The following is a 24,876-nucleotide window of genomic DNA, read 5'->3' on the forward strand; positions in this document are numbered from 1 at the left end:
TGAGAGTTTGCAAACGAACACTGAACCGAGACAGTCAATATCCATTCTGTCACAAACGCCGCTGCCTGTCATTGCTGGGGTCCAGCTCATGTCTAAAGAGTGGGATGATGCTGTACACTGAAAAACAACGGCGACCAAATGATGAAGGTGCTTTATGATTCAGATCAGGAGGCTTCTCCTGCTACTTCTAACCATGTAAACCAATACTATCTGTTTCATATGGGGGAGAAAATCCCCGCCCCAAAAAAAAGGCCTGGAGATGGATGGGGGCTGCCAGGCTGTACTTACGCACGACACACCACAGGAAGTGGTACCCTTACGACCCTGGCAGTTAACACTAGAAGTCCCTTGTCAACTTGTCACCATTGTTCTGTCAATGCGGCAAGGTGGGGTTGTTCAATTGGAATTTGGTGGGTGTGGGGTTGATGGATGCACAAAGCTTGTGCACAGGACCCCTACAAAGACACTAGTATGGAAATACTTGAAAATACTTCTGCTGAAATACTACAAAAATACAACTACAATAATACCATAAGACAAAAATATTGCAAAATAAATATTACGACAGAATTACTACAAAAATACTGCGACAGAAATATTACGACAGGAATAATACATAAGTGCAACTACAGTAATACTGCAAAAATACGTTAGATATACAGGTCATGTTTAATTGTGACGCCCTTAATCACAAGGAGTCTCAAAGAGCCTCACATACCACAGATTATTGCAAACCTCAGACTATTATTTTACCATTCCCTGATCTAAAACCTACATGAGGGCAAGGAAAAACTCAAAAACTTCAACATGAGGAAAATGAAGAAACCTTGAGAAGGGACCGCACATGAGGTAATCCCCCTTCCAGGATGACCAGGCTGTAATGGGTGTTGCAATAACAAATAATACATAAAATAAAGGTTATTCATATGCTATAAAATAGAAGTGTGTTTAAGCCTAGATTTAAACAGTTCCACTGAGGTGGCAAATCGAATCTCAGGGGGAAGAGCATTCCACAGCACCGGGTCCTCAATTGGAGAACGCTCTCGAACCTGCAGATCTCTTCCTGGCTCTTGGGATCACTAGTAGACCAGCATTTTCAGAGCGAAGGCTCTGAACCGGAATATTGGGGGAAATTAAATCTGAAACATCCTATGGAAATACTACAAAACATACTGGAGAAATATTACAAAATACTACAAAATAAAGGTACAGTAATACTACATTAAAAATAGTACAAACATCAGACTCCAGATATACTATAAAAATACCACCAGAAAAAACTAGAACGATACGACAAAAGTAGGGGCTGATTACGCCCCCACCAAAAATTCTTTTCTTTACATTAGCATGCATTGTTCACACCAGAGTTTGCCTCATTTTCAGATCAATGGTAAAACTAATCCAGTTAGTTGGCTCTCCTTTGGACATTCTATGTAGGAAAACCAAATGGCCGGGCTGTGGTACCTCTAGTGTTAAGGGATCCATGAATGATTCTAAAGCAGCTTTGGGGGTTGGCTTCAATGCGAGTCTATACGGTAACTTGTAAATAGTTACTCTTAGAGTACTACCTTTGGGTGTCAGTAATTTGGGGGGTTAATGTATTTATTAAATGGAGTATATAGTAAATGAAACTAATCTTTTTAGTAACGCGCCCAACGCTGCCTGTCAAAGATGCAATTCACCCCCTAAATAACTGCACGTGGAAAGCCCATGCCCGTGCCTTGAATACGTGCAGAATCAGTCCAGTCATGAAGCCCAGTCAAAAGGCTTCCTCCTCCTTGACGTCAACCAGGGAGGAAAGCCCAGACAGGGTGGGAGAGGACAACCTAATTGAAAACAGCCTCAAAGAGAAGCCATGCCGGCCTTTAGCCCAAATTCTCGTTGAAGACACCATAAGTCGGATGATTCACTTCAACAACAGTCGTCAGGAAATGCAGAAACTTTTACTCATGCGACAAAATGATTCCTTTTGCCAAATCCCAGCTGTTTTGACAACCCACAAGGGTGTTGACTCATTAACTGTCCGGAAGAAAATGTGAGAATTTTCACAAAGGCCGTGGTCTAGTCTACGTTGGCTCTGATTTATACACGTTTCCAGATGATCTGTGATCCGCTGGTTCTACATAGACAACTCTGTTACTTGTAATAGCTTGTCGGGGAATACACTACTAACGGGATTTCTTCCTCCCAGTCTCAAGAAATAGAAACAGAATTGTCTTTATTGTCATTGATAACAATGCAGTGAACACTGTTTACAACAAAATCAGACATGGAAGTCGAAATAAGGACTCGACGTGCTACAACACAGGTAATGCCAATTTTCAGCTTGTTAGCAAGCTTTGTGAGAGCTTGATAATGATCCAGGTGATCGAAATCACATTAATTGGAGCAGAAACTCCAAACACATGCAGGACATGCAGCTCTCGAGGACCGGGTTGGCCACCTCTGGTCTAGAATATTCATGTGAACATAAACATAGTTCATCTTTTTTTGTTTATAGTAATTCTTCTGACTAATTCTAATAACAATTGATAAAAAATAGCCAGGTTCAACTCTCACTTGGTCATTTTGTAAAACGACTTCTGGGAAAATACCGTAAATTCCGGACTATAGAGCGCACCTGACTATAGAGCGCGCCTGATTATTTAGGTGATCTGCTACTTTAGTTTTTACACAAGCCGCACTCATGTATAAGCCGCGTGCGCCCGCATTAAAACTTGTGATACAGTCACAAGTTTAACCCAGAACTGGCTGTAAGCCCCACGATTGTAACTTTTTAGTTTGAACAAATTTATTGACACTAATAACAGCAAACAAACAATGTGAGGTTTGAACAACCCTTCTCGACAATCTTAACAGCAATCAATCATATTCACAATTTAGTTATGTCTGGCAATATGACGTTTTAACATTTTTTTCTGACATTTTTAACATCTTTTTTAGTGTCAATAGATCCGTCCAGGCCAAAGTCGATTGTTTTTTGGTCTGAACAAATCCACTGACACCAACACACAAACAATGTTTTGTTATATCTGACAATATGACGTGACAATATGACGTTTTAACATTTTTTTTTCTGACATTTTCAAGATCAATTAAGCAATTTCGGAGTTATTATCGACACTGTAACTGCCTAGATGGTACACAATTCTAGAGTCACAGTCGGCATCCTAAGTTGAAAATGATACCCGTAATTAACGTATGATGCAGACTTGTAAAGTCCGGGTCCCGTTGAAAGTAATCCAAGGAAACAAAATGTATATTTCCAAAGTTAAGGGTGCGAAAAATATTTTTCCACTATTGTTCGCTGCGACAACAGACAGATCTACCGGTAACTCAGCTTTACTCCAATTCCCATCAGCCCGCGTTTGATCCGCCCCTTCCTTTCATTCGTCCTTAGAACACATAACAGAATAAATCTCTAAAATAAATACATTACAAAAATATACAGTTGCAAATACATATTATACATGGTTACACATATTTACGAAGAAAGACGGTACACCGAGAGAGTTTTCAAAGCTTTAATAATAATAATATAACTTTCCTCCTAAACCGTGCCTTTGAACAGTACTAACATGCTAGTTAGCATCACGCTCACAACGTATCAAACGAACTTGTTAAAATAAAGCATCTCTTAATTGTGAAATTCACCGTAGCTCGTTCTCAACTTCCTCCTCTTAACTACTGCCATCTAGGGCGATACCCTCAACATCGGAACATACCATAACTTTGCAATGTATGCTTAAACGTAGAGGTTGCAGTCTTTCTTGGCGCACATAATCTACTGGTCTTAATCTTACATTTTATACTCCAGCACCGCTGGTGGCCATTGAAAAATTCCATAAATTGGCCGCTTCACTAAATAAGCCGCAGGGCTGAACATTTGGGGAAAAAGTAGCGGTTTATAGTCCGGAATTTACGGTATTTTGAAGGATTTGTTTAAATAACTCATGAAAAGAATGTCTTATTCTGTATAAAGAAATTTTGATTAAACTTATTCCCAAGACAACATTTAACGTACCCCAATTAAATGTTTAAATGTGATTTTTAATCAAAACAACCAGCCAATTGATTTACTGATAAATAATATCAATTACGACAATAAGCAAACTACAAATGATGGATCCCACAGACTTGCTCGGGCCCTAATCATCAGACTGAAGACAAAAGGTCAGGGGAGGGGAAACTACTGCCTGCGGGCCGTATACAGCCTGTTAAACTTTTGAATCCGACCCGCAGAACAAAAATGTTGAAATATAATATCATAAAGCACTGATAGTCTGTGGTTTGCAATAATCTGTGGTCTGTGCAGCTCTTTAAGACTCCTTGTGATTAAGGGTTGAACAAATAAACTTGACTTGACTTGACTAATATGTTTTTTCTTTTAGCGTAAACACACACATCTACCCGAAATGCAACGTTTTCCATTTTTTTTCGTTTTCCAATGTTTTCCATTCAAACTCTTATGATAATATCAATACTAAAAGGATGAAAAACAAGTCCTTGCTGTGATATTTTTCTCGGTCCCAAGGCCAAAGAAGCAACATTTTTACCATTTTTGCACATTAGAGGAACTGCTATTTTTCCCATTTAATTAGTGGATCAAGTTAAAATGTAAGAAATGTAATCATAATATCGAATAGTTATAATAGTGCAGTGTTTTTTGGTGCAAATCATGTCGTGATGGTCAGCAAAATAGCAGATTGCCCCCAAAACTGTGAGGGTTGAAAATCAATGAAGGCCCACATTGCTCTAATGGACGCTGTTGTACAGCAAACACCAACACAAGTATGTTTGAATAGTAAAATCCAAGACAGCCATGTCCAAAGTTCGACCCAGGGGCCAGGTCCAGGCGAGATTAAGTTTTTCTGGCCTGTGGTCTCTGTCATAAAATTAGTCATATGTGGCACGCCAGTAATGTTGAATGCAGTAGGAAATATATTTTTACCCCAAAAATTCACTTTTTCACCAGATGATGGCCGTGGCGCTAGGCCACCTTGCCCTTGGCTTTCTGTGAGAATTTTACCCCACCCCATTTCCGACATGGCGACTGTAAATAAAACAAAATAAAGTTGACTGCCAGGGCTGCCTCTTCCAAGACAAAAAGAATTTGGAGTATTGTTTTAGCAAAATCTGAAACAACCGCGTCTGCCTTATTTGCCAGGAGACTGTGGCTTTTTTCAAAGAATATGACACCGACAGGCACTGCCAGACCAATCACGCCGACTACAGTAAGCCAACTGGAAACGAACGCTGTGAAAAGGAGACGCAACTGGAAGCTGTTTCACGGCACAGCAGTGCTTTTTCTCGTGACCCTGCTGGTCAAATGAAAATGCTACAAAGGCGAGCTACGAGGTCACGACGCAGATCGGCAAGCATTGGAAACCTTTCACAGAGGGTAAATTCATCAAAGACTGTTCAAAGAATGCCAAGCTGAATAGTCGGCCCTCACGCATGTTCAGCCTACCAAATCCGGTCCGCTTTCTGAAAAGTTTGGACGCCTCTGCTCTAAGGTTTTCACTCATATAGTTGTTCAAATGGTCTCTAGCAAGGCACTTACAAAGGCCACATTCCATAACATTCATCACACACTAATGATTTATCACATCCACACCCGCAGTCATAATACAGTACACTATACATATCCATCAAACTTATATGCATAACATAAAAATAAGTGACATGAGGAGAGTTGAGTGTGCAACATAACTTCCTTTTTGTGGTCAAGTCACGAAAAGGGTTTAGGCAATTGGTCACGCCTTATTTGTGTCGTTAGATTTTGTCACCATTTACCATTGATTTATCATTTGGAAGCATGAGTCAAGGTTATAGGAATGAATAAAAACTATGGAAAAAGCTCAATTTAAAAATAAGTTCCCCAATTTCCACATAAATTGAACTTGAACGTCATTAACTGTGTCCGGGTAAGCTTAGAGAACAGCCGACTGATTCGTGTTGACTCTGTCATTCGAATGATGTATTCCAAAGAACTTTCAAAACAGATATAAATGTCTATGATAAGCCATTTACTGCAGTCACACTCCCAATTTACACACCTTATCTTAACAGTCACAATCAACACACAGGTCATGTAAAGTGGTGCCTCTCTTGACATAAATTTAAATTATCATTTTTTCCGTTCCAAATTACAAAACAGCCAGACATCCAGAGCAGGCAGAAATTTTGTTGTACTCCAATTCCTCGTATGTGGAACAGGAGGGTTTAAGCGCAGCTTTTGTAAATTAATTTGGAAATGACTTGCAGCATGCTCACAGTAAGCACCCAACGATTTGAGCAATTAGGTACGTTTTTTTGTTCTTTTTTAGAAAAACAGCAGCGGAGTTAAGGTGTATAAAACAAAGTAAAATTACTATACGGAACAACAATTATTATTTTTATTTTTTTCGCATTTTACTTTTAATAGGGATATTCAATGTTTCATTTGTTTAGAGACACTACACCTGATAAAATACCTTAACATTAGTTGTCTTTGTTTTAAATTAAAACACTGGATTGGTGGTCGGTGATAATAGGAATGTTAGTATCGATCCCATCCAAGGCAATACATGTTAGTATCTATCGATAGCGATCCAATTCCTTTTGCCTGGAAATGTCATGATCATCGAATAATCGAACTCTCCCTCTTGAGTTAGTTTAGAATTTGAATAAACACACCACAAAGATTTTAGGCACTAAAATATTTCATTTATTATTAAATAATCATGATTCAAACTTTTACAGTACGGAAAAAAATAAATAGAAACGTTTCTACAGTGCTTTGCAAAAGCATTGGCCCCCCAAGAAGTTTTTGACGTATTGCTGCTGTATTTCAGGCTTCAAACCAACTGTAAAACTGATAAACTCAATTTTTCTAAAATGTAATAACATGTGAGACATAATCGTGAAAAGTAACCAAATTTATATAGCGTTTTATATTGTACTTACAAATAAAACAACGAAAAGAAGGCATTGCAAAAATATTGTACAACCTTTGCTGGAATCACAGCCATAAGTCTTTTTTGGTATGTCTCTATAGGTTTTGCACATCTTGAATTCGAAATATTTGCCCATTCTTGCTTAAAAAACAGTTCAAGTTCCTTTAGAGTTAAAAAAGTATTTATTTGTTCACATTGTATAGTCACACGACTACATCCGGCAATTTCAAATCCACTGTTTTATTACCGGGAATGAAATAAACTGTAAAACAAAATGCAGGATCATGGTGATGAAATACAGCGTGATCACAGCTGCATTCATTTGATGTGTGTCTTTAGCCTGTAAATTGTCTACAAGTAAAGTCCCAATGTTGGCGTGTGAATTATTTGATTTTGTGCACTCATAGGTTGTGCACACATGATACATGCTTGCCCGAACAAAAAGCCCCAAAAAAATGTTGGTCCCACGGAACGTGGGAGTGGTCTCTTATCAGGAACTCGATGTTTTGGCTCAGAAGTTTCCGTGAAAGGTCTCTAGGAGCCGAGCGGACTCCCTTATTCTCACATCACAAATCCCATAATTTCCACGAAGGGGATTCCAAAGTGAGGGCCCTTTAAAACGTACATTCTTCCATACAATTGTAAACGCTTGTCGTGTGTTTTCAAGTGCGCAACGCTGCAGATATACAACTCCAGTGCAATAACAAAATAGGTCAAAGGGGGGATGGTTTTTGAAGCTATTCGCATTTGTTCAACAGCATCTCATATAAATATTTGCACAACAAACAATACCCAGGACAGAATATCTATTTTTAAATATAAGGAATGTCCTTCTCCTAATTAAGTGCATAGAATAGGCCAAAAGCCCTCAGTACAGTTTGATTTAAATGTGCAATAGCATGTCTTTGTATATTCAGCTTCTTACGCTAATTAATACTTCATTCATTCCTTTGGGTGATTTAGCAGCTGCATTAATACCCTCTGTTGTCCTGAGATTGGAGACAAAATAAATAAATTCATTAAAAAAAGCAGAAGTATAATAAATTAAGTTGGCAGGACATCATCACCTACACATTCAACGTGTACGTTTTAGCACGCGGCCGACATGACCGGCGGAACCACGCCCAGTATAAAACCATCATAATCAGCCAATAACACAAGTAAACGATGCAGCCAAAGATAAGAAAGTCAGTTTCCATTCTCTTGGCTGGGGTGAACCAGTTCTTTTGACTCTCTCTGTAGGTTGTGTAACCAAGTCCCGATATTAAAATGGCTGCCCAGACTGACAAGGGAAGCAGAGGCATATAGTTGCCAACGATCTTACGCCGGCCTGATGTCCCCCAGCTGCTCTTGTTCATGGTGAGGATGGCAAAGTATTTGGCTGGCAGCAGGCTGGTCATGTACAGAGCGGAGTAGAGAGACATGAACACCATCACAAAGTCCCTTCGAAGGATGCAGGCGTACGCTGCTTTGACCAGCCCAATCAACTGGATGCAACAGAGCACCCACAGGATGTCCCACATAGTGCCGGTCCAGAAGAGCTGGATGATGGTGGCCGTGACAAAGAAAGGAAACACCCCCGAGACGATGGACTCATATGTCATCCACAAGTTGTGCTTGTGCCACCACATGGCGTTGAAAAGCCACTCACGGAAGTAGGACTTAGTCCAGCGAGTCTGTTGGTTGAGCCAGCGCAGAAACTGAGCCGGTGTCTCCGTGTAGCATTTTGAGCAAGATGTGTATCTAGGAGGTACAACGAAAAGTGGATAGTCAAAGTTAGTTACGGTTGACGGTTGGAATTAACTTGTGAGTGTTCAAAGTGGTGTGATTTTGCAGTGGATACCGTCAGTGTCATGATGCTGATGCTAAGGTTACCTTGAACTGCAATCAGCATAGCAAGAGATTTTTGGTCTGTCATGATTTACCAGTCATTTTAGAACCACAGTTTGTTCTTGATATGTTGCAAACTACTAGCTTAGCAAAATTGTGTTATCTTAGTCACAAAAAATGACCAACTTAGCAGTAGAAGCTAGCATCTGCAAGTTCAAGCCTAGGCAATGTTATTACACAATGAAACCTCACTAAGACTTTTGTTTTGGAAATTCCCCAAAATATAGTTAGAATCAGTTACTTTAGCAGCTAAAGTAAATCAATTGTCAAGGGTAAAAGGCTCCTAAATGGTGATACAAATCACAGTCAATTTATAGCAGACAAAAGTTCCTAATTCAGGCAATTGATCAATCTGTCATCCATGACAACTTAATAACCAGAAATTCTCCTAATAACAATATTATGTTTAGGAGAATTGCTGGTAATGGTAATTGTAGTCTATAGTCTGTACAGCCCTTTGAGACATGTGATTAAGGAAGGAAAAAAACTAAAGTGCCATTAAAACCAGTTGAAATAACGCAATCTAGTGGCTCCAATATTTTTCCACAGTAAAAAATTACCCAGGTTAAAGTTTGACAGAAACATAAGCGAAAAAAAAACTACAATGATAATGCTTTTGTTCGAAAGGTTCCTTACTTGGTGGCATATCCCATGCTCAACATGCGGTTGGTAAGATGTCTGTCATCTCCAAAAGTGCAGTGAGTCCCCAAAAACTTCTGATTGTACCAAGATTCCAGAAAGGCCTGAAGGAGATCATTCCTGTATAGACCTAATTAGGTAGAGTGTCACGTTTATATTAGGGCTGTTCATTGTAAAGTCTTCTGTCTCTTTCTAGATGCAGCCATACCTAAGGGTCCACTGATGCAGGAGACACAGTTGAAGAAAGACTGACAAGACCGCTCAATGTTGAAGGCCATCCAGTAGCGAAGACTGCTCATGAAGCTGATGTACGAGTCTTTCATGTTGAGGATCATCACGTCCCCGCCGACTGCACCATACTTGTTGTTACTCTCTAGCACTTTACACAGCTCCACTGTGGCCAGAGAGTCGAGCTTGGTGTCCGAGTCACACACCTGAAGGGAAAATAGCAAACTACTTGAGAATCGAGATCAAAAGTCTGTGATTATTAATGTATGCACTAATATTTTACATGTGAAATAATAATTTTACTTTAAAGTTTATGCGAACTGTAGCATTTTTGATGATTGCCATCATTCAGTCAAAAGAGTTTCAAATTATACGTTAGCAATAAGCTAACAGATGTAGCGTATTGGCAGTTGGGTGCTCTTTGTCCTCAAGTACAACTGTGAGCAATCATATCGGTAGCATACAGAGATGTAGAGATGTCAACTAGCGCTAATTTTGCCCTAATAGCAACAGTATTCTCCCAAACATGCCCAACTGGAATTCTATGCTGTGATCGGGCCCTCACACTACCTCTAAAGTACGGAAAGCAGAAGCAAAAGGCTTTGGTCATGATACAATGGCCCGAGTGTGAGTGCTCCCTAAGAATCTTGCTGTGAGTACCTAGAGCAATTCATGTTTTTGGCCCGAACCCATCTGATTGAATGACCTTATTCAGAGTGTTACCGAAGCAAGCAGAAGCTGTGCTTAGTTCAAGGTTGTGCTGTTGGCTAAGCATTCACTCAACCTTTGTTGGACATCAGCAAACGTTTTGAAGGCGGTTTAAATCAACTACATCAACTTTTGAGAGTGTGGGCCATTCTAAAATCCAAATTCATCTGTATTTGCTTCAATCACCAGAATTGAGGAACATTCTTGTAATCTAACCAAGCGCCCCCTCCCATCTTGTGAAAATAGGTGGGTTTGTACAACAGTGACAGTGAGGACAAACTGTGAGTTTGTTTTCTCAGCCATGCGAGTGATAGATTTACAATGAGGTTTTATTAAGTGAAGCTCATTTGAAAATCTGTATGGCAAACATCTGGAACTTCATTGAAAAAAATAATCAATCAGATTTTTTCTACTTGCAGGTCTGGTCTTTCAATGGACCACGAATCCAGCAGAGAACACAAGTTGTCTTTGCCTAAGAGAGGTGTGTTTTTTGTCAACGAGTATCTTACTTCCAGGTGAAAATTGTTTTATTTTCTGAGCAAGGCATCACCATTGCATCACAGGTGAATCCGAGTCTTAAATGTAATGTGAAATAGCAAGATATGTGTCCCTAAAAAGTTTGTAACACGCAAAACCCATAAAACTCTGACTACTTGACTACCGTCTAGTTGTGATCCAGTTTCTATGGGATATGGGCTCAACTAAATCATTAATGACTATAGGTATCAAAGATCCATTATTGCTGAACTGGCAGTAGAACAGTTTTTTAAGTTAATAATACATTTAACCTTGCTAACAACGACATGACACCAAATATAAAGATACAACAGAAATATTGTCACTTGGGGAAAGGTTTCAACTCAATTTTGATGTGCTATAGCTCACAAATTTGGCACCAACTCAATACTGGAAGGATGAAGTAGTTGTCCGGCTGAAATGTGCCCACAAGTGGGGACAAAGAGCATACCAGATCTTAAGCTAAATCTAAAGAATAGCTTGTCATGAACTCGCTGAGGTATTTTTCAGTTTCAGACTCTAACTATTGAGGCTACTGACTAAAACTGAAAGAGTTTAACCTGAACCAGATTAGAAGTAGACTTACCTGGATGTAGTCTACTGACGATCCGAGGGCCTTAAAAGCAGTGTACATCACCTCCCGCTTTCCCCCCCACTTCTGCATGATGCACACGCATCTCTTAGTCTGAATCAGGTGTTCCACTTCCTGTCGCTGGGGGTCCTCGCCTCTGAAATAAAGGTTTTCGATACCAGTCTCTTCATCCACCTGGACCTCATTGGGCTCCCAGGAGTGGTAGTTGTTGTCCCACACATAATACCCCGGGTTCTGATCTGCGAAAACCTCCATGAACATTTCCATCATGTAACGGTCATCGTTGCTGTTGCCGTCCACCACCATGATGACGCGCAGCAACTCTGACGGGTATTGGAGGGCCCGGACAGAGTTCAGACATTCCCTGAGGTAGACGGGGTCCTCCTGGTAGGCGGAAATAGTGAAGCCAACAGTCTTGGTGAAAGAGCAGGGTTTCTTGCGGCCCTTCATGCGCCGTTGCTCGATGAAGGCGAAAAAACTCTGGACCAGTACGTGAAGCGAGAGCAGGAGGCCATAAAAACCGAAGGAGATGATTCCGTGCATAGAGGTGGCCAGCTGGAAGCCCTCCACGTAAGCCCACACCATCACGCCGAGGACAACCAGCGCGAAGAGGAAGGTGAAGATGGCCCGGAGTATTGAGCCCAGTTTCTTGAGGAGAGGTTTCAGCTCCATTATGTGTCTTCACCTGTAGGTATCGTACACGAGAGACAAAGATGAACTGTAAGAACCTCTGTTATCTACGTCCAATAATATGAGTAGGTTTTTTATGAGAGGTTCTTTTAGAGTACACTCCTGATGAAAGTAAAAGGGAAACACACCTATTACACTTTCATGGCAAAGGCTGCACAAATCCTAATTGTGAGTTTGTTACTGTGTTCAAACTTAAAAAGTATACAGTACATCTATCCATTTACTTAAATCCTAGGGTTGCGCTGGTGCCGGAGCCCATCTTAGCTGCCTTCGAGCAGATGAAGTCCTGAACTGGTTTACAGCTGGAACGAGGGCACACAGAGAGCATCCACAGCCTCACTCATACCTAGGGACAATTTGGACTTGACAATTGGCCTGACATGCATGTTTAGTTAATGTAAGAGGAAACTGGAGTGACCGGGGAAAACACACACAGGCACTGGGAGACGTGCAAAGTCCGCACAGGTAGCGAGAATTCAATCTGGGACCTCAGAACTGTGAGGTGCTAAATAGTCTTCCACTGTGCCACATTAAGTAAATAATATACATATAACAAATTTGAAACGGAAAATAATTTTAACAGTTTTTAGAACAGAGAAAATTTCCTATATTTTATGGTCTAATGCAGGGGTCAGCGACCTAAAATGTTGAAAGAGTCATAAGAGACCTAAAAAATGTCCGGAGCAGCAAGACAAATTTAAAAATGTAAAATCATTATATAATAAGCTTTTTGAAAAGGAAGTCTAAAACATGTATGCATACACAAAAGTTGTTCATTTAATATTTAATGCGTGATTTATCGAGTCCGACTGCCAAGAAATATGACAACAATTTCAAGCATTTACAAGCACTTCACCTATAATCCCAGCACTTTTCAAACCTTGAAAACAATAACACGCAAGCATTTTGAAGGATTTCGAGCACCCTTGCAAACCCTGTCTGGAGACGCAGGTTGCTGACCCTCAATCTCATACTTTAAAGAAAAGAGCTTACATGAGGAGCCTGCAGACTGGTTCTGAAAATATATCATGGGTCATTTTTTAGGAATTTTGATTTCGAACTGGAATGATATGATGTTTAGTGGTTGCGTGAGCCTATTTTAACAACTGCTTATTACAACCTGATATAACATAGTAACAACAAACCAATAACATGCTATTTCAGAAATGCATCTCATACTGGTAGCCCTTTGCGCTAATTCATGGGTCTCCAATGCAGTGCCTGTGGGCACCAGGATGCCCTCTGAGGACAGTTGCCATGTCCTGAAATTAGCTGACTAGTGCGGGGTCATTGTTATCTTTATAGTAAAATTGTTTATTTAGTGGTTGACTAACCTGGTGTATTTAACCCTACTTTTAGTATTTAACCTGGCAATAGCATAGTAACAACAAATTAATGACATGCTATTTTAGAAATGCATCTCAAACTGGTAGCCCTTTGCTCTAATCCAGGAGTCTCCAATGTGGTGCTTCCTGAGAACAGTTCAGGTGCCTGCGGATATGTTCTGAAATTGCTGGGTCATTGTGACTTTCTAGCAAAAACGATTACTTTTAGTGCTTGACCAACCCGGTGTATTCGCCCTATTTTTACTATTTAATCTGTCAATAACATAATAACAACAAATTAATTATGTTATTTTAGAAAGGCATCTCAAAGTGGGTGCCCCCTCGCGCTAATTAGTCACAAATAGAACCTTGATATAAAAGTTGGTTTGCTTTAAATATTAAATCCGTTTAAAAGAATAACGGTGATGATTACAGGAATACATCATGCACATTTTGTACAAAAATAAAAGCCATTATAATATTCCTCTCAGAAATGGTTCCTAATGCGCATCATTTGCAAAAATATCCTCGGAGGGATCGAGTTGTACCTTGTTTGGCGTTCACGACGCATCCACTCTGGTGTTGCTTGAGGTGCGTTCTGGTGAAGGTTTGGACTTTATAAGCTCCGGAGTCGGATGTGGGGAGCCATGTGCGAGTTTTGAGTGATGATCCAAGCGGCGCCCCCGCTGACTCAGCCCGTGCGTCAATACGCGCATGCAAGGCGGTGGTCCCCTTCGCTTACGAGAGCGCGCCCTACCCTCTTCTTTGTTGTGCTCAGCTTTTTAAATTCCACTCAAGTATAACGCTCCCCCGACACCGCTGGACACAATTGCTTCATCTTGTGGTTACTTCCATTTTCCCAGGCGTCCCAAGTCTTTTACAAATTACCTCGTTTTTTATCCCACTCCCGAGAGTATGCAGCAGCTATGAGAAAAAATATCCCAAACAAATCCCACCTGCCCCTTTCTAATTCAAATTTTCATTCATACATTCATTTGCAAAGCATTTCGATCCCTCCAACGTTGAAGGTTAGCGCACAGGTTCATCTTTTTTTCTATGAGAATAAGATGGCGCCCTCTGCTGGCTTTTTTAATCCGTCCATCCATCAACGTAATATTGGAATATAATATTGTGAATGTGCTTAATTGCTGTTGAGATTGTCATGATTGTTTTCTGTTTTTAGTGTCAATAAATTTGTTCAAACCAAACCAAACCATTATCTGCACCGCGTATCCTCAGTGGGGTCGTGGGGGTGGACCCCACCCCAGCTATCTCCGGGCAGTGGGCAGGGGACACCCTGAACTGGTTTCCAGACAGTGGCAGCGTACACAGAGGCAGACGACTCACTCGCTCATTCACACCTGAGGACAATTTGGACCGGCATGGGGAGAACATGCAAACTCCACACGGGGAGGCTTGAACCCTTAACCTCTGCACCGTGGGGCTGCGCACTAACCACCAAACCACCGTGCACTGTTTTGGACTGTCAGTAAAGGTAACAGCGGGAAAAAATAATTGGTTAAATTACCCTGTTAATGAGAAAAATAACGCCGCGTTATTTAAATCGACATTTTTCCCAACACTGAAACCAGATGTGCAAGAAATAAAATACCAGTTTGATATAAATGTGAAAAGGCCTTGGAAAAAGCATACCTGTCAACCTCAGCCAATTGCTCCTCTTGTTAATTATTGTCATTCGCCTTATTAAGTGATAATAAACCTTACAATTCCCGATAGCGTTGGACACATTTGCATAAAAGTGGGGTGCGTAGTCTGAGGTGTCCTTAAAAAGTTTCAAATTAGATATTTTCTCGATCAAGTGTGTGTTGACAATGCCCAACCAAGTTCAAATTTGAGGTAAGATTCGGCCTAGAAAATCCAGCCCGACCCAGCCTGCGGGTATAAAGGCTCGAACTAGCCCGAGCATGACCGATTAATTTGATTTGAGGTACCGAGCACGGAGTAAACCCGAAGGGTACGGAAATGTAGCGCTGAAGTGCAGCGCCAAAGTATGTTACTCAAGTCAAAGTACTGTTACTTCAGAATAATATTAATCAAGTAAAAGTAAAAAGTCGACATCAAAAAAATTGCTTTAGTAAAAGTAAAAGCCCTGAACAGCGTGCATGCTGGGCAGATCCTGCAGGAAGTAGGAAAAAAGACAAAAAAAAAAATGCAGCAACAGAGAAGCCTTGCCCAACTTAATAATTTACATTTTATGGCCGAACCCAGCCCGGTTCAGGTCCTGGCCCAAGAGCTTACCTTTAGTTCAAACAGCCTTAATATTTTTTTCCCACCACGCCCATCTACTTTTATCAAAAGCCCACTGGCCCCGTCTCCAACAACAACCACCGACTTGTCCTTTCCCGCCACACGCCAAGTGGATACATTTTTTTTAAATCAGCTCTCAATTTTTCTTTTTCATAATTCTCTCTTTCTACCTCTTTCTCTCTCTTCCTCTCTCTCTCTCCCTCTCTCTCTCTCTCTCTCTCTCTTGCTCTCTTTAATTGCCCCTTCCTCCCTCTCTCTATCTTTTGCTGTCTTTCTCTCTTTCTCTCTCCATTTATCTCTCTCTCTGTCTTTCTATTCTCACTCTCTGTCTTTGTCTCTTTCTCTTGCATCTTTTTCTCTTTATTTCTCTCATTAAAAATTTTGAAATGAATAAAGAAATCTAAAGAGCCGTTTGGGGGCCGAAAGAGTCGGCTTTTTTCAGCGAGGTGAGTTGCGACAGCCGGTTCTGCCAAAAGAGCCGGAATTCCCATCACTATTTCCCAGCCGTCTCAAGGCTTTTAACAGAGCTCCCTTTCCTCTTTCCCTCCCCCACTCCAGACATAATGCAGCGAGCTTGAAAATAATCAAAAGCCCACTGGCCCCTTTGTAGTTTTATTGTCATTGATACATTCCTTTGCAAAGCAATTCTGTCCCACGAACCTTGAAAGTTATTGCACAAGTTTAGCGTTTTCGTATGTAATTTGAATGGCGCCCTCTACTGGCTTTTTACTCACACATACCTGTCAACTTATTAATTGTGGGTCGTTTCAGAACGAAACGGCCTAATGACCGTATCTTCTAGGTAAACTGCAAGAGCCGGCTCACTATCAAGAAAGAGTCGACTCCTTTTAAAAAACTCCTTCCATCGCTTTTTTATGTAAAAATGGGGAAAAAAGAAAAATGAGGAAGCCACATTAACCACAAAACGAAGTAATAGAAAACGAAATACATATTCAGAAAGGAGTGAGAGGAAACAAAGCAGACCCCTTTGCAAAAACAAATATAAATATATGTACATATATACCACGACATACATATACACGCACATAAACATATACAGACTCATACAATCCCATATATATACTTTCACATGGATGATTATATATATGTATACATATTCACGTACATTTATTTAAATATACACATACCCATACACACATACCCAGAGACATACACACATCTACAAATATATAGTATATATATATATATATATATATATATATATATATATATATATATATATATATATATATATATATATATATATATATATATATATATATATATATATATATATATATATATATATATATATATATAGTGGTTAGCACCGTTCTGAGGTCATGAGATCGAACCTTCCTGTGTGGAGTTTGCATGTTCTCCCCGTGCTTGTGTGGGTTTCCTCCGGGCACTCCGGTTTTCTCCCACATTCCAAAAACATGCATGTCAGGTGAATTGGCCGGTCCAAATTGTCCCTAGGTGTGAATGAGCGAGTGAGTTGTCTGTCTCTGTGGCTCGACACCAGTTCAGGGCGTCCCCTGCCCACTGCCTGAAGGTGGCTGGGATGGGCTCCAGCACCCCCTGCGACCCTACTGAGGATAAGTTGTGCAGATAATAGATGGATAGATGTATATACATACACACACACATGAATCAATTCCCCAGCAATTGTTCATATTCATTCTCCTAACCACTAAGTATCATATTTTTGTACCTTTTCTTGAATTGATGGATATTTTTAATTTGCTTCAGGTCCTCGAATAGATTGTTCCACAGTTTGATACCGGCTACAGAAATACAGCAACTTTTCAATGTTTTTCTTGCATTTTAGAATTGGTAGTTATCATTTTAGGACGGAGCGGGCAGAAGTTCCTGCAGCAGCCCCCGTTGGGGATAAACTATGTCGTAATTTATGCAAGGAAAGACACAAAAAAACCTCTTGCGTTCTTGCGAGTTTTGTGAGGGCGCCCTCCCTATGGACGTGCCAGGCATCGACGCGCAGTTGCTATGGCAACAACGCGTCAACGGCAACTTGCCTGCAACCAAAATGTTGCCCGTGAAAAAAGCCAAAATGTCCAGAAGGATGCTAAAAAGTCTCGTGGAAGACATCTGCAAGCAAGTGGGTCACTGTAAGTAGGATTCCATACCTGTCGACTTATACGTTTTCCTCGTACTTTAAAATGTGTACTTCGTAAAATCATTTTGTACTGGGGGGAAAAACAATTTGAAATATACTACTACGTATAATAAGCAACAGTAAATTTACTGCAAGTAGGGAAACAACTAAGAAAGACGTGGAGTAGTTGTTTGAGTTGTTTATTGTAGTAAACAAAATCAAGTACACACATATGATCTGTTTTTTCTACATAGTCTGTCTTGCTGTGAGTAAATAGGTGCCACATTGTGTTTGCTAGGTATATTATTGCTTAATAAGTGGAATTGCAATCACTGATATTGGTGGCGTTAGGGCACAGGTGCCAAACAGGCGGCCCGCGGGCCAGATCAGGCCCGCTAAGAGATTGAATCCGGCCCGCGAGAAAACAACCAGAGAAGCGCAAGAGAAAAACAAGCTGCAGGTTGAAATATGTCAACTTAATGTTGCCAAAGCCAGGTGCCTCTCACAAAGACACTACTTGTATTTATTTCTCTCTTTCTCTGTCTTTCTCTCTCTTTCTCTCTCTTTCTCTCTCTCTTTCTCTCTCTTTCTCTCTCTTTCTCTCTCTTTCTCTCTCTTTCTCTCTCTTTCTCTCTCTCTTCTCTCTCTTTCTTTCTTTTCCACCTCTTTTCTCCCACTCTCTGTCTCTGTCTCTTTCACTCTCTGTATCTTTCTTTTTCTCTTCCTTTGTTGCTCTTTGTCTCTTACTCTCTTACTCACTCTGTGTCTTTTAACCTATTTTGCTCTAACTTCCCTTTTTCCTTTTCTCTTTCTCTCTTCATACCCTTCACGTTTTCTTTTCTATTTTCTCTTCCTATGTCTTTCTATTTCTCTTTGGATTTCATTCTTCCTCTCCCTTTCTTTTCCCCTCTCACGACTTTTTATCTCTTTTGTTTCTCACGCTCTCTCTCTTTTTCTTTCTTTGTCCCGCCCTGTCTCCTTTTCCCTCCGTCTTTCTCTTATTTCTTTATCTCTCTTTTTCTTTCCCTTTTAATCTACTAGTCCGGCCCCCGACAGAATGTTTGTTCTATCGTGTGGCCCCCGAGTTCAAATGCCTTTGACATCCCTGCGTTAGGGTATTCTTGTCGTTTTTCCTGCTGTAGTATTTTTGTGGCTGAATTTTTGAAAAATGTCTGTCCCGTTCTTGTAGTATTTCTGTAGTTTTCTCATAGTATTTCTGCACGATTTTTGTAGTATTTTTTGAATATTTCCGTTGCAGGATTTTTGTAGTATTTCTGGAGTATTCTCGTAGTATTTCTGCAAAGTGTTTTTTTCGTATTAATTAATGTAATATTTTTGCAGTACATCTGTGGTATGATTTTTGTAGTATTTCTGTAATACTGTGTAGTATTACTGTAGTTGTATATTAGTCGTATTTCTGTATTTACTGTAAATGGTAAATGGTTATTGGTCTGCCTTTATATAGCACTTTTCAAGTCAATGAAGACCTCCCAAAGCACTTTACAATGTGCTTCACACTTACCCATTCACACAAACACTCACACACTGTACTTTTTTCGTTGTAGGATTGCTGTAGGATTTTGTAGTAATTCTGCAGGATTTTTTTTGTTGGATTCTTGTAGTATTTCTGCAATAGTATTTTGGCAGTATATCTGTGGTGGGATTTTTGTAGTATTTCTTTAATATTTTGTAGCATTACTTTATGTAGTATTACATAGTTGTATTTTTGGAGTATTTCTCTATTTGTGTATTTATTGTACTATTTTTGTTGTAGGATTTATGTTGTGTTTTTGTAGTATTTCTGCATGTTTTTTGTAGTATTGTTGTAGTTCTTCTGCTGTAGTATTGTTGTCTCAAAATTTTCACATTATGTTTGTATTATTTTTGTAACATTACTATAGTTGTATTTTTGTAGTATTTCTGTAGTAGTATTCAAGTAGTATTTTTGGGACCATTTCCGTAGAGGAACTTTTGTTGCATTTCTGTTCAATTCTTGCTTTATTTCTCTGGAATTGTTGCAGTATTTCTGTCATATTCTGTAGTATTACTGTAGTTGTATTTTTGTAGTATTTCTGGACTGGTATCTGTGTATTTGTTGTCCCAATTCCGCTGTAGGATCTTTTGGTAGTATTTTTGTAGCATTTATGAAGTGGTATTTTTGTAGTGTTTCTGCAGTAGCATTTTGTAGCACAGTATTCTTCTCATCGCATACATCCAGCCGTACTTGTAGTATATTTATCATAAGATTTTTGTATTATGTCTTTATTATTTTTGTATTATTACTATGGTTGTGTTTTTGAGTATTTCTGTAGGAGTATTCAAGTTGTACTTGTAGGACCATTTCCATAGTGGAACTTTCGTACCATTTCTTTTCTATTCTTAATGTATTTCTCTGGATTTTTGTAGTATTTCTTTAAAATTCTGTGGTATTACTCTAGTTGCATTTTGGTAGTATTCCTGGGGTAGTATTTGTGTATTTATTGTACTATTTGTTTTGTAGGATCTTTTATTAGTATTTTGTAGTATTTCTGCAGCAGAATTTTTGTGGGATTGCATTGGCATTTTTGTAGAACAGTATTCCCATTGTAGGATTTTTTTTAGAATTTATTATGTTATCTTATAGCATTCATGTAGTAGCACTTGTAGTATTTTTATGGTAGGATTTTTGAAGTATTTCAACAGGATTCTTGTAGTATTTTTGCAGCAGTATTTTTGTAGGATTCTTGGAGTATTTTTGCAGATGTATTTTTGAGGTATTTTTATCATAAAGAACTAAGAAATAATTGTTTGTGTTGTTTACTTGATAAACTTGTCTCCACAAACGATCTTTGGTTTTATTCTACATAATCTGTAAGTAAAACACAAGACTTACAGTATTTGTCCATTTCTTTTATGTTTTGTTTGTGTTTTATCCGAGCCTAGTTAGCAAAAGAGAGGCCGAGTGCCTTATCAAAGAGTTTCATGCGTTATTGGAGGAGCCAGCAGTTCCTGCGAGGTCCGTGGTCGGCTTGGGCAGGTGGAACTTCAGAAGCTTTCTGCACAAAACCTTTGGACTCACCAACGACACCATCATGGATGGAGGTAAAGCATCTTCAGAACGTGGATTTTATTTGCTTCGCAGGTTTTTTTGTAACTTATGGTTTGTTGTGTTTTTTTCTGTGTTTTTTTAACATACAAGAAACAAAAGACAATAAAGGTAAAATATAAGAAAAACATTGCGGTGTTGAGAAAAATCTACAGAGGTCAAGTTATAATTCAAAGTCTTAGTTTTTCAAGGGTTGTGTCCTTCGCTTTCCAATTGTTCATCTATTTTTCCCATTCGTCCATGAATTGGGTCTCCTGTATTCTAACTGAGAATGTCGTCCTCTCCATTACAAATATTTCTAGTAATCTGGTGTTCTTTGTCAAAGCCAAAATATATGCATGTGGAGAGGCATATGGTTAACTTATGCCTCTCTGCATGCTCTCCAGCAGGGGTCACCAATATGGTGCTTGCGAGCACCATGTTTGGTGCATTACATTTGTAACAGGCCACCTATAAATGGATCTCAAGACCTATGCGAGTTCTCAATCGAATTCCTTTTTATGTGCATTAACAAGTACGTGCCTAGCTCAAAGGGGCATTGTGTATTATTTGGTTTCTCCTCGTGATAAGGAAAAAAATATGTATGCATAAATATATATATATACATATATATTTCAGCTTATTATTCAATCAACATTACTTTTAATTACTTTTTTACCACTAGGAGGCGCTTTCCTGGTCACCTTGAGTCGCTGTAGTTTGTATTCTTTCTGATGTTTTTTTAGCACTTGTTCTGGGTTGTGGTTGTTGGCTCCCTTAACCACTAGGGTCGTGGGGGTACCACTTCCTGTGGTGTATCTTTGGCAAGTACAGCCTGGTGGCGCCCATCCCTCTCCAGGCCACCAGGTACTCCAAAAAACAGAAAAATCAAGTTGTCAAATATTACACTATGTATGTTTGATGTATATAAGTAATGGTACATTGCATACCGAATATATTCTGTTTAGTTTAATGTTGAGCGGCACGGCGGCTGAGTGGTTAGCGCGTCTGTGGCACAGTTCTGAGGTCATGGGATCGAATCTTCCTGTGCGGAGTTTGCATGTTCTCCCCTTGCTTGCGTGGGTTTCCTCCAGGCACTCCGGTTTCCTCCCACATTCAAAAAACATGCATTATATTAATTGGCCCGTCCAAATTGTCCCTAGGTGTGAATGAACGAGTTGTCTGTCTCTGTGTGCCCTATGATTGGCTAGCAACCAGTTCAGGGTGTCCTCTGCCCTCTGGCCAAAGATAGCTGGGATGGGGTCCGGCACCCCCGTGACCCGACTGAGAATAAGCGGTTATGGATGGATGGATAGTTAATGTTGCTGGGCCTATTCTAACACGTCCTGTTTGATGCATTAAATAGCTTTCAAATTTAGGGGGTGGGGGAAGTAACAGCGTAGGCCTATAGTCAGATTAAACCATTTCAACACATTTAGAATACGTTTCTGCCTTGTCCCTCAGTGTTCCGGACTTTCGACAAAGACAACGACGGTTTTGTGAGTTTGAAAGAGTGGATTGAGGGACTGTCAGTTGTTCTTCATGGCACACTGGATGAGAGAATAAAATGTAAGTATGAAAGCATACAAATTAAGACCTTCTTCCACTAATTCTTTCCTCCTCTAGACTGCTTTCACGTGTATGACTTGAACGGTGACAAATACATCACCAGGGAGGAGATTTTACAAATGCTGCGGTACAGCCTTAGACTACCTGGGGAGGAGGAGCCTTATGATGGCATCAAAGACCTGGTAGAGATCACCCTCAAAAGGATGGTGTGTCTCCAACATTTTGACAGAAAATATTTTATAAACCTTTTTTTATGGTTAAAAATTGTTGAACAAGGATACAAATTTTCTCCAGGATCACGACCACGACGACAGGTTGTCTTTGGATGACTTCACTAAGTCAGTGAAAGAGGTGAATTTTGTGCTAGAGGCTTTTGGATGCTGTCTTCCAAACCCCACGGTGCGTGAAATTGGTTTTCAAATGTTTCCCACAAATATTTTTCCTACATGTAACATCAATGTTTCTCTTTTCCTTACAGAGGATTGAGACTTTTGAGAATCGTGTATTTAAAAATCAAGAGCACAGATGATGAGTCATTCAAGTATCAAACAATTTGTATTGTTGTCCATGCAACATCCTTCTACAGAAGATAACAGTCACTGAACATTGTTTATAAAGAGATTAGACGTGGCACTCTAGGATAAACATGTGATGAAATACTTGAAAGAAAATTAAAAAAAATCTTGGGATGTATAGTCACATATTTTCAAGGTTGTGCAAGTTATTTGTGCATCAAAATAATATTGCAATGAGAACTAGTGCAACATTTTCCAAAATAAGACTGGAGAAATAAAATATGAATACTTTTTTTCTGTACATTGGCAAAATACATTGTTTTCAGTCATATGCGCCACCCTGGGGAAGAAACTGTCTCGGAACCTATAAGTTCTTGTTTTAAGGGACCCGTAGCGTCTGCCTCTTGGCAGTGTGACAAAATTAGGTGACGGCCGGGGCAAGAAGCGTCCTTCAAATGTTGGCTCTGCTGCGGTATTGCAAGCCGGGGATGTCCTCCAAACTAGGTAGAGAGCAGCCTATATATTTTTCTTGGCTGTGTTGATGATTCTATGTAGGTCTTTTTCTGCCTGCAGCCATGCTTCCAGCATACCACACGCAGATGCCAGTGGCTTCTGTTCAAGGTTTTTTAGCACTCTCATGATATGGAGTTGCTGCTAGGTGTCGTCAGACCAGGAGAGGCCACTAGAGATGTGCACAAGCTTAAAAACATTAGCTATAGCTCATAGTCACAATCTCATAAGAACCTCTAAACTAGCACCGATTCTAAATGTTTACTTGTTTGTATTTGATTATTCTTATTTAATATATTGAGTATACTAGTGTGGAAATTGTCAAGGCTGTTAAGGTGAAGAGACTAGGAAAAGTTTTCCTTTTTTTGATTGCAATTGTTTTTTGTTGGAGGTTTTGAATAGTTTACAACTTTGTGGAATGAAATGAGAGAAAATAATAAAATGTCAACATGCTGTACAAGAGGAAAACATAATCAAGTTTGATTTGCAGACAACCACAGAAGACATACTAGATGCAACTCAGATTCGCACCTTTAGACAGGTTACAGGCAAAAAAATATGCTACTGCTTGGAGTATAAGAACAACCACGGCAAATGAATGCAAAATGTGACAAATATGTTCAATTTGTCTCGTAATTATTTCTGATGAATAGAAACTCTGTAGAGTGAAGTCAAGGACAACCATTGCTGGCACTCTTTATTTTAGACCATCAAAGTCAAATGGACAGAGGGCCAAATAAAGAATTGGCTTTAAACCGAGGGCCGAACTGACTGAATGTTGGAATGAATTTAAAAGACCAATTTAGTTTAGTGAACCTAATTTAATCTCATCTAATGAGAATCAACCCATAGCCCAGTTTAGGGTCTCTGAGTGCTTCCTATAAGAAAAAGAACCAGAAAATGTGACAAATTCTAAACCCAATACTAAACTAGAAGCTATAATTCACTGAATGAGGCATGTAAATGTTCTGAATTTATATCACGCTTTTCAAGTCAACGAAGACCTCCCAAAGCGCTTTACAATGTGCTTCACACTTTTCCCTTTTACACACTAACTAATCAATAGCTGCGGCATAGAAAATGAAAGTTTTCGTGCCCAATCCCATTAATGTTTGCTGCCGTCTGTTTGGTCTGTGTTGTATAAAATTTTCCTAGTCTTTTTCTTACCGACAGTACTGAATGACATCAAACTGGAAAGAAAGGGAAGTAAATTCTTCTAAACTTTAACTCATGTGTGAAAAAAGGCGCATCGACATTTTTAAGCAGCTTTGTTTAATTTTTCCTAATTTAATGCGTGGTCTATCGAGC

The 24,876-nt window shown here is 39.6% G+C and overlaps 2 protein-coding genes across 2 annotated transcripts; one reads left to right on the forward strand and one right to left on the reverse strand.

Moving 5' to 3' along the window:
- Nucleotides 1-7,880: 7,880 nt before the first annotated feature.
- has1 (hyaluronan synthase 1) lies at nt 7,881-14,128 on the reverse strand. The gene is made up of 5 exons (XM_088327962.1): nt 14,075-14,128; nt 11,506-12,196; nt 9,676-9,901; nt 9,465-9,597; nt 7,881-8,681 (listed from the first exon to the last, which is right to left on the reverse strand). The coding sequence occupies exons 2-5, from the start codon at nt 12,181-12,183 to the stop codon at nt 8,006-8,008; spliced, it is 1,713 nt and encodes a 570-aa protein (XP_088184088.1). The 5' UTR covers nt 12,184-12,196; nt 14,075-14,128; the 3' UTR covers nt 7,881-8,005.
- Nucleotides 14,129-17,825: 3,697 nt separating this feature from the next.
- clxn (calaxin) lies at nt 17,826-23,072 on the forward strand. The gene is made up of 6 exons (XM_088327964.1): nt 17,826-17,923; nt 20,833-20,991; nt 22,439-22,543; nt 22,601-22,749; nt 22,838-22,942; nt 23,022-23,072. The coding sequence occupies exons 1-6, from the start codon at nt 17,842-17,844 to the stop codon at nt 23,070-23,072; spliced, it is 651 nt and encodes a 216-aa protein (XP_088184090.1). The 5' UTR covers nt 17,826-17,841.
- The last annotated feature ends 1,804 nt before the right edge of the window (nt 23,073-24,876 follow it).

The sequence above is a fragment of the Urocampus carinirostris genome, chromosome 2 (assembly GCF_059441175.1).
Source record: "Urocampus carinirostris isolate Australia breed hairy pipefish chromosome 2, RoL_Ucar_1.0, whole genome shotgun sequence".
Lineage (NCBI taxonomy): Eukaryota > Metazoa > Chordata > Actinopteri > Syngnathiformes > Syngnathidae > Urocampus > Urocampus carinirostris.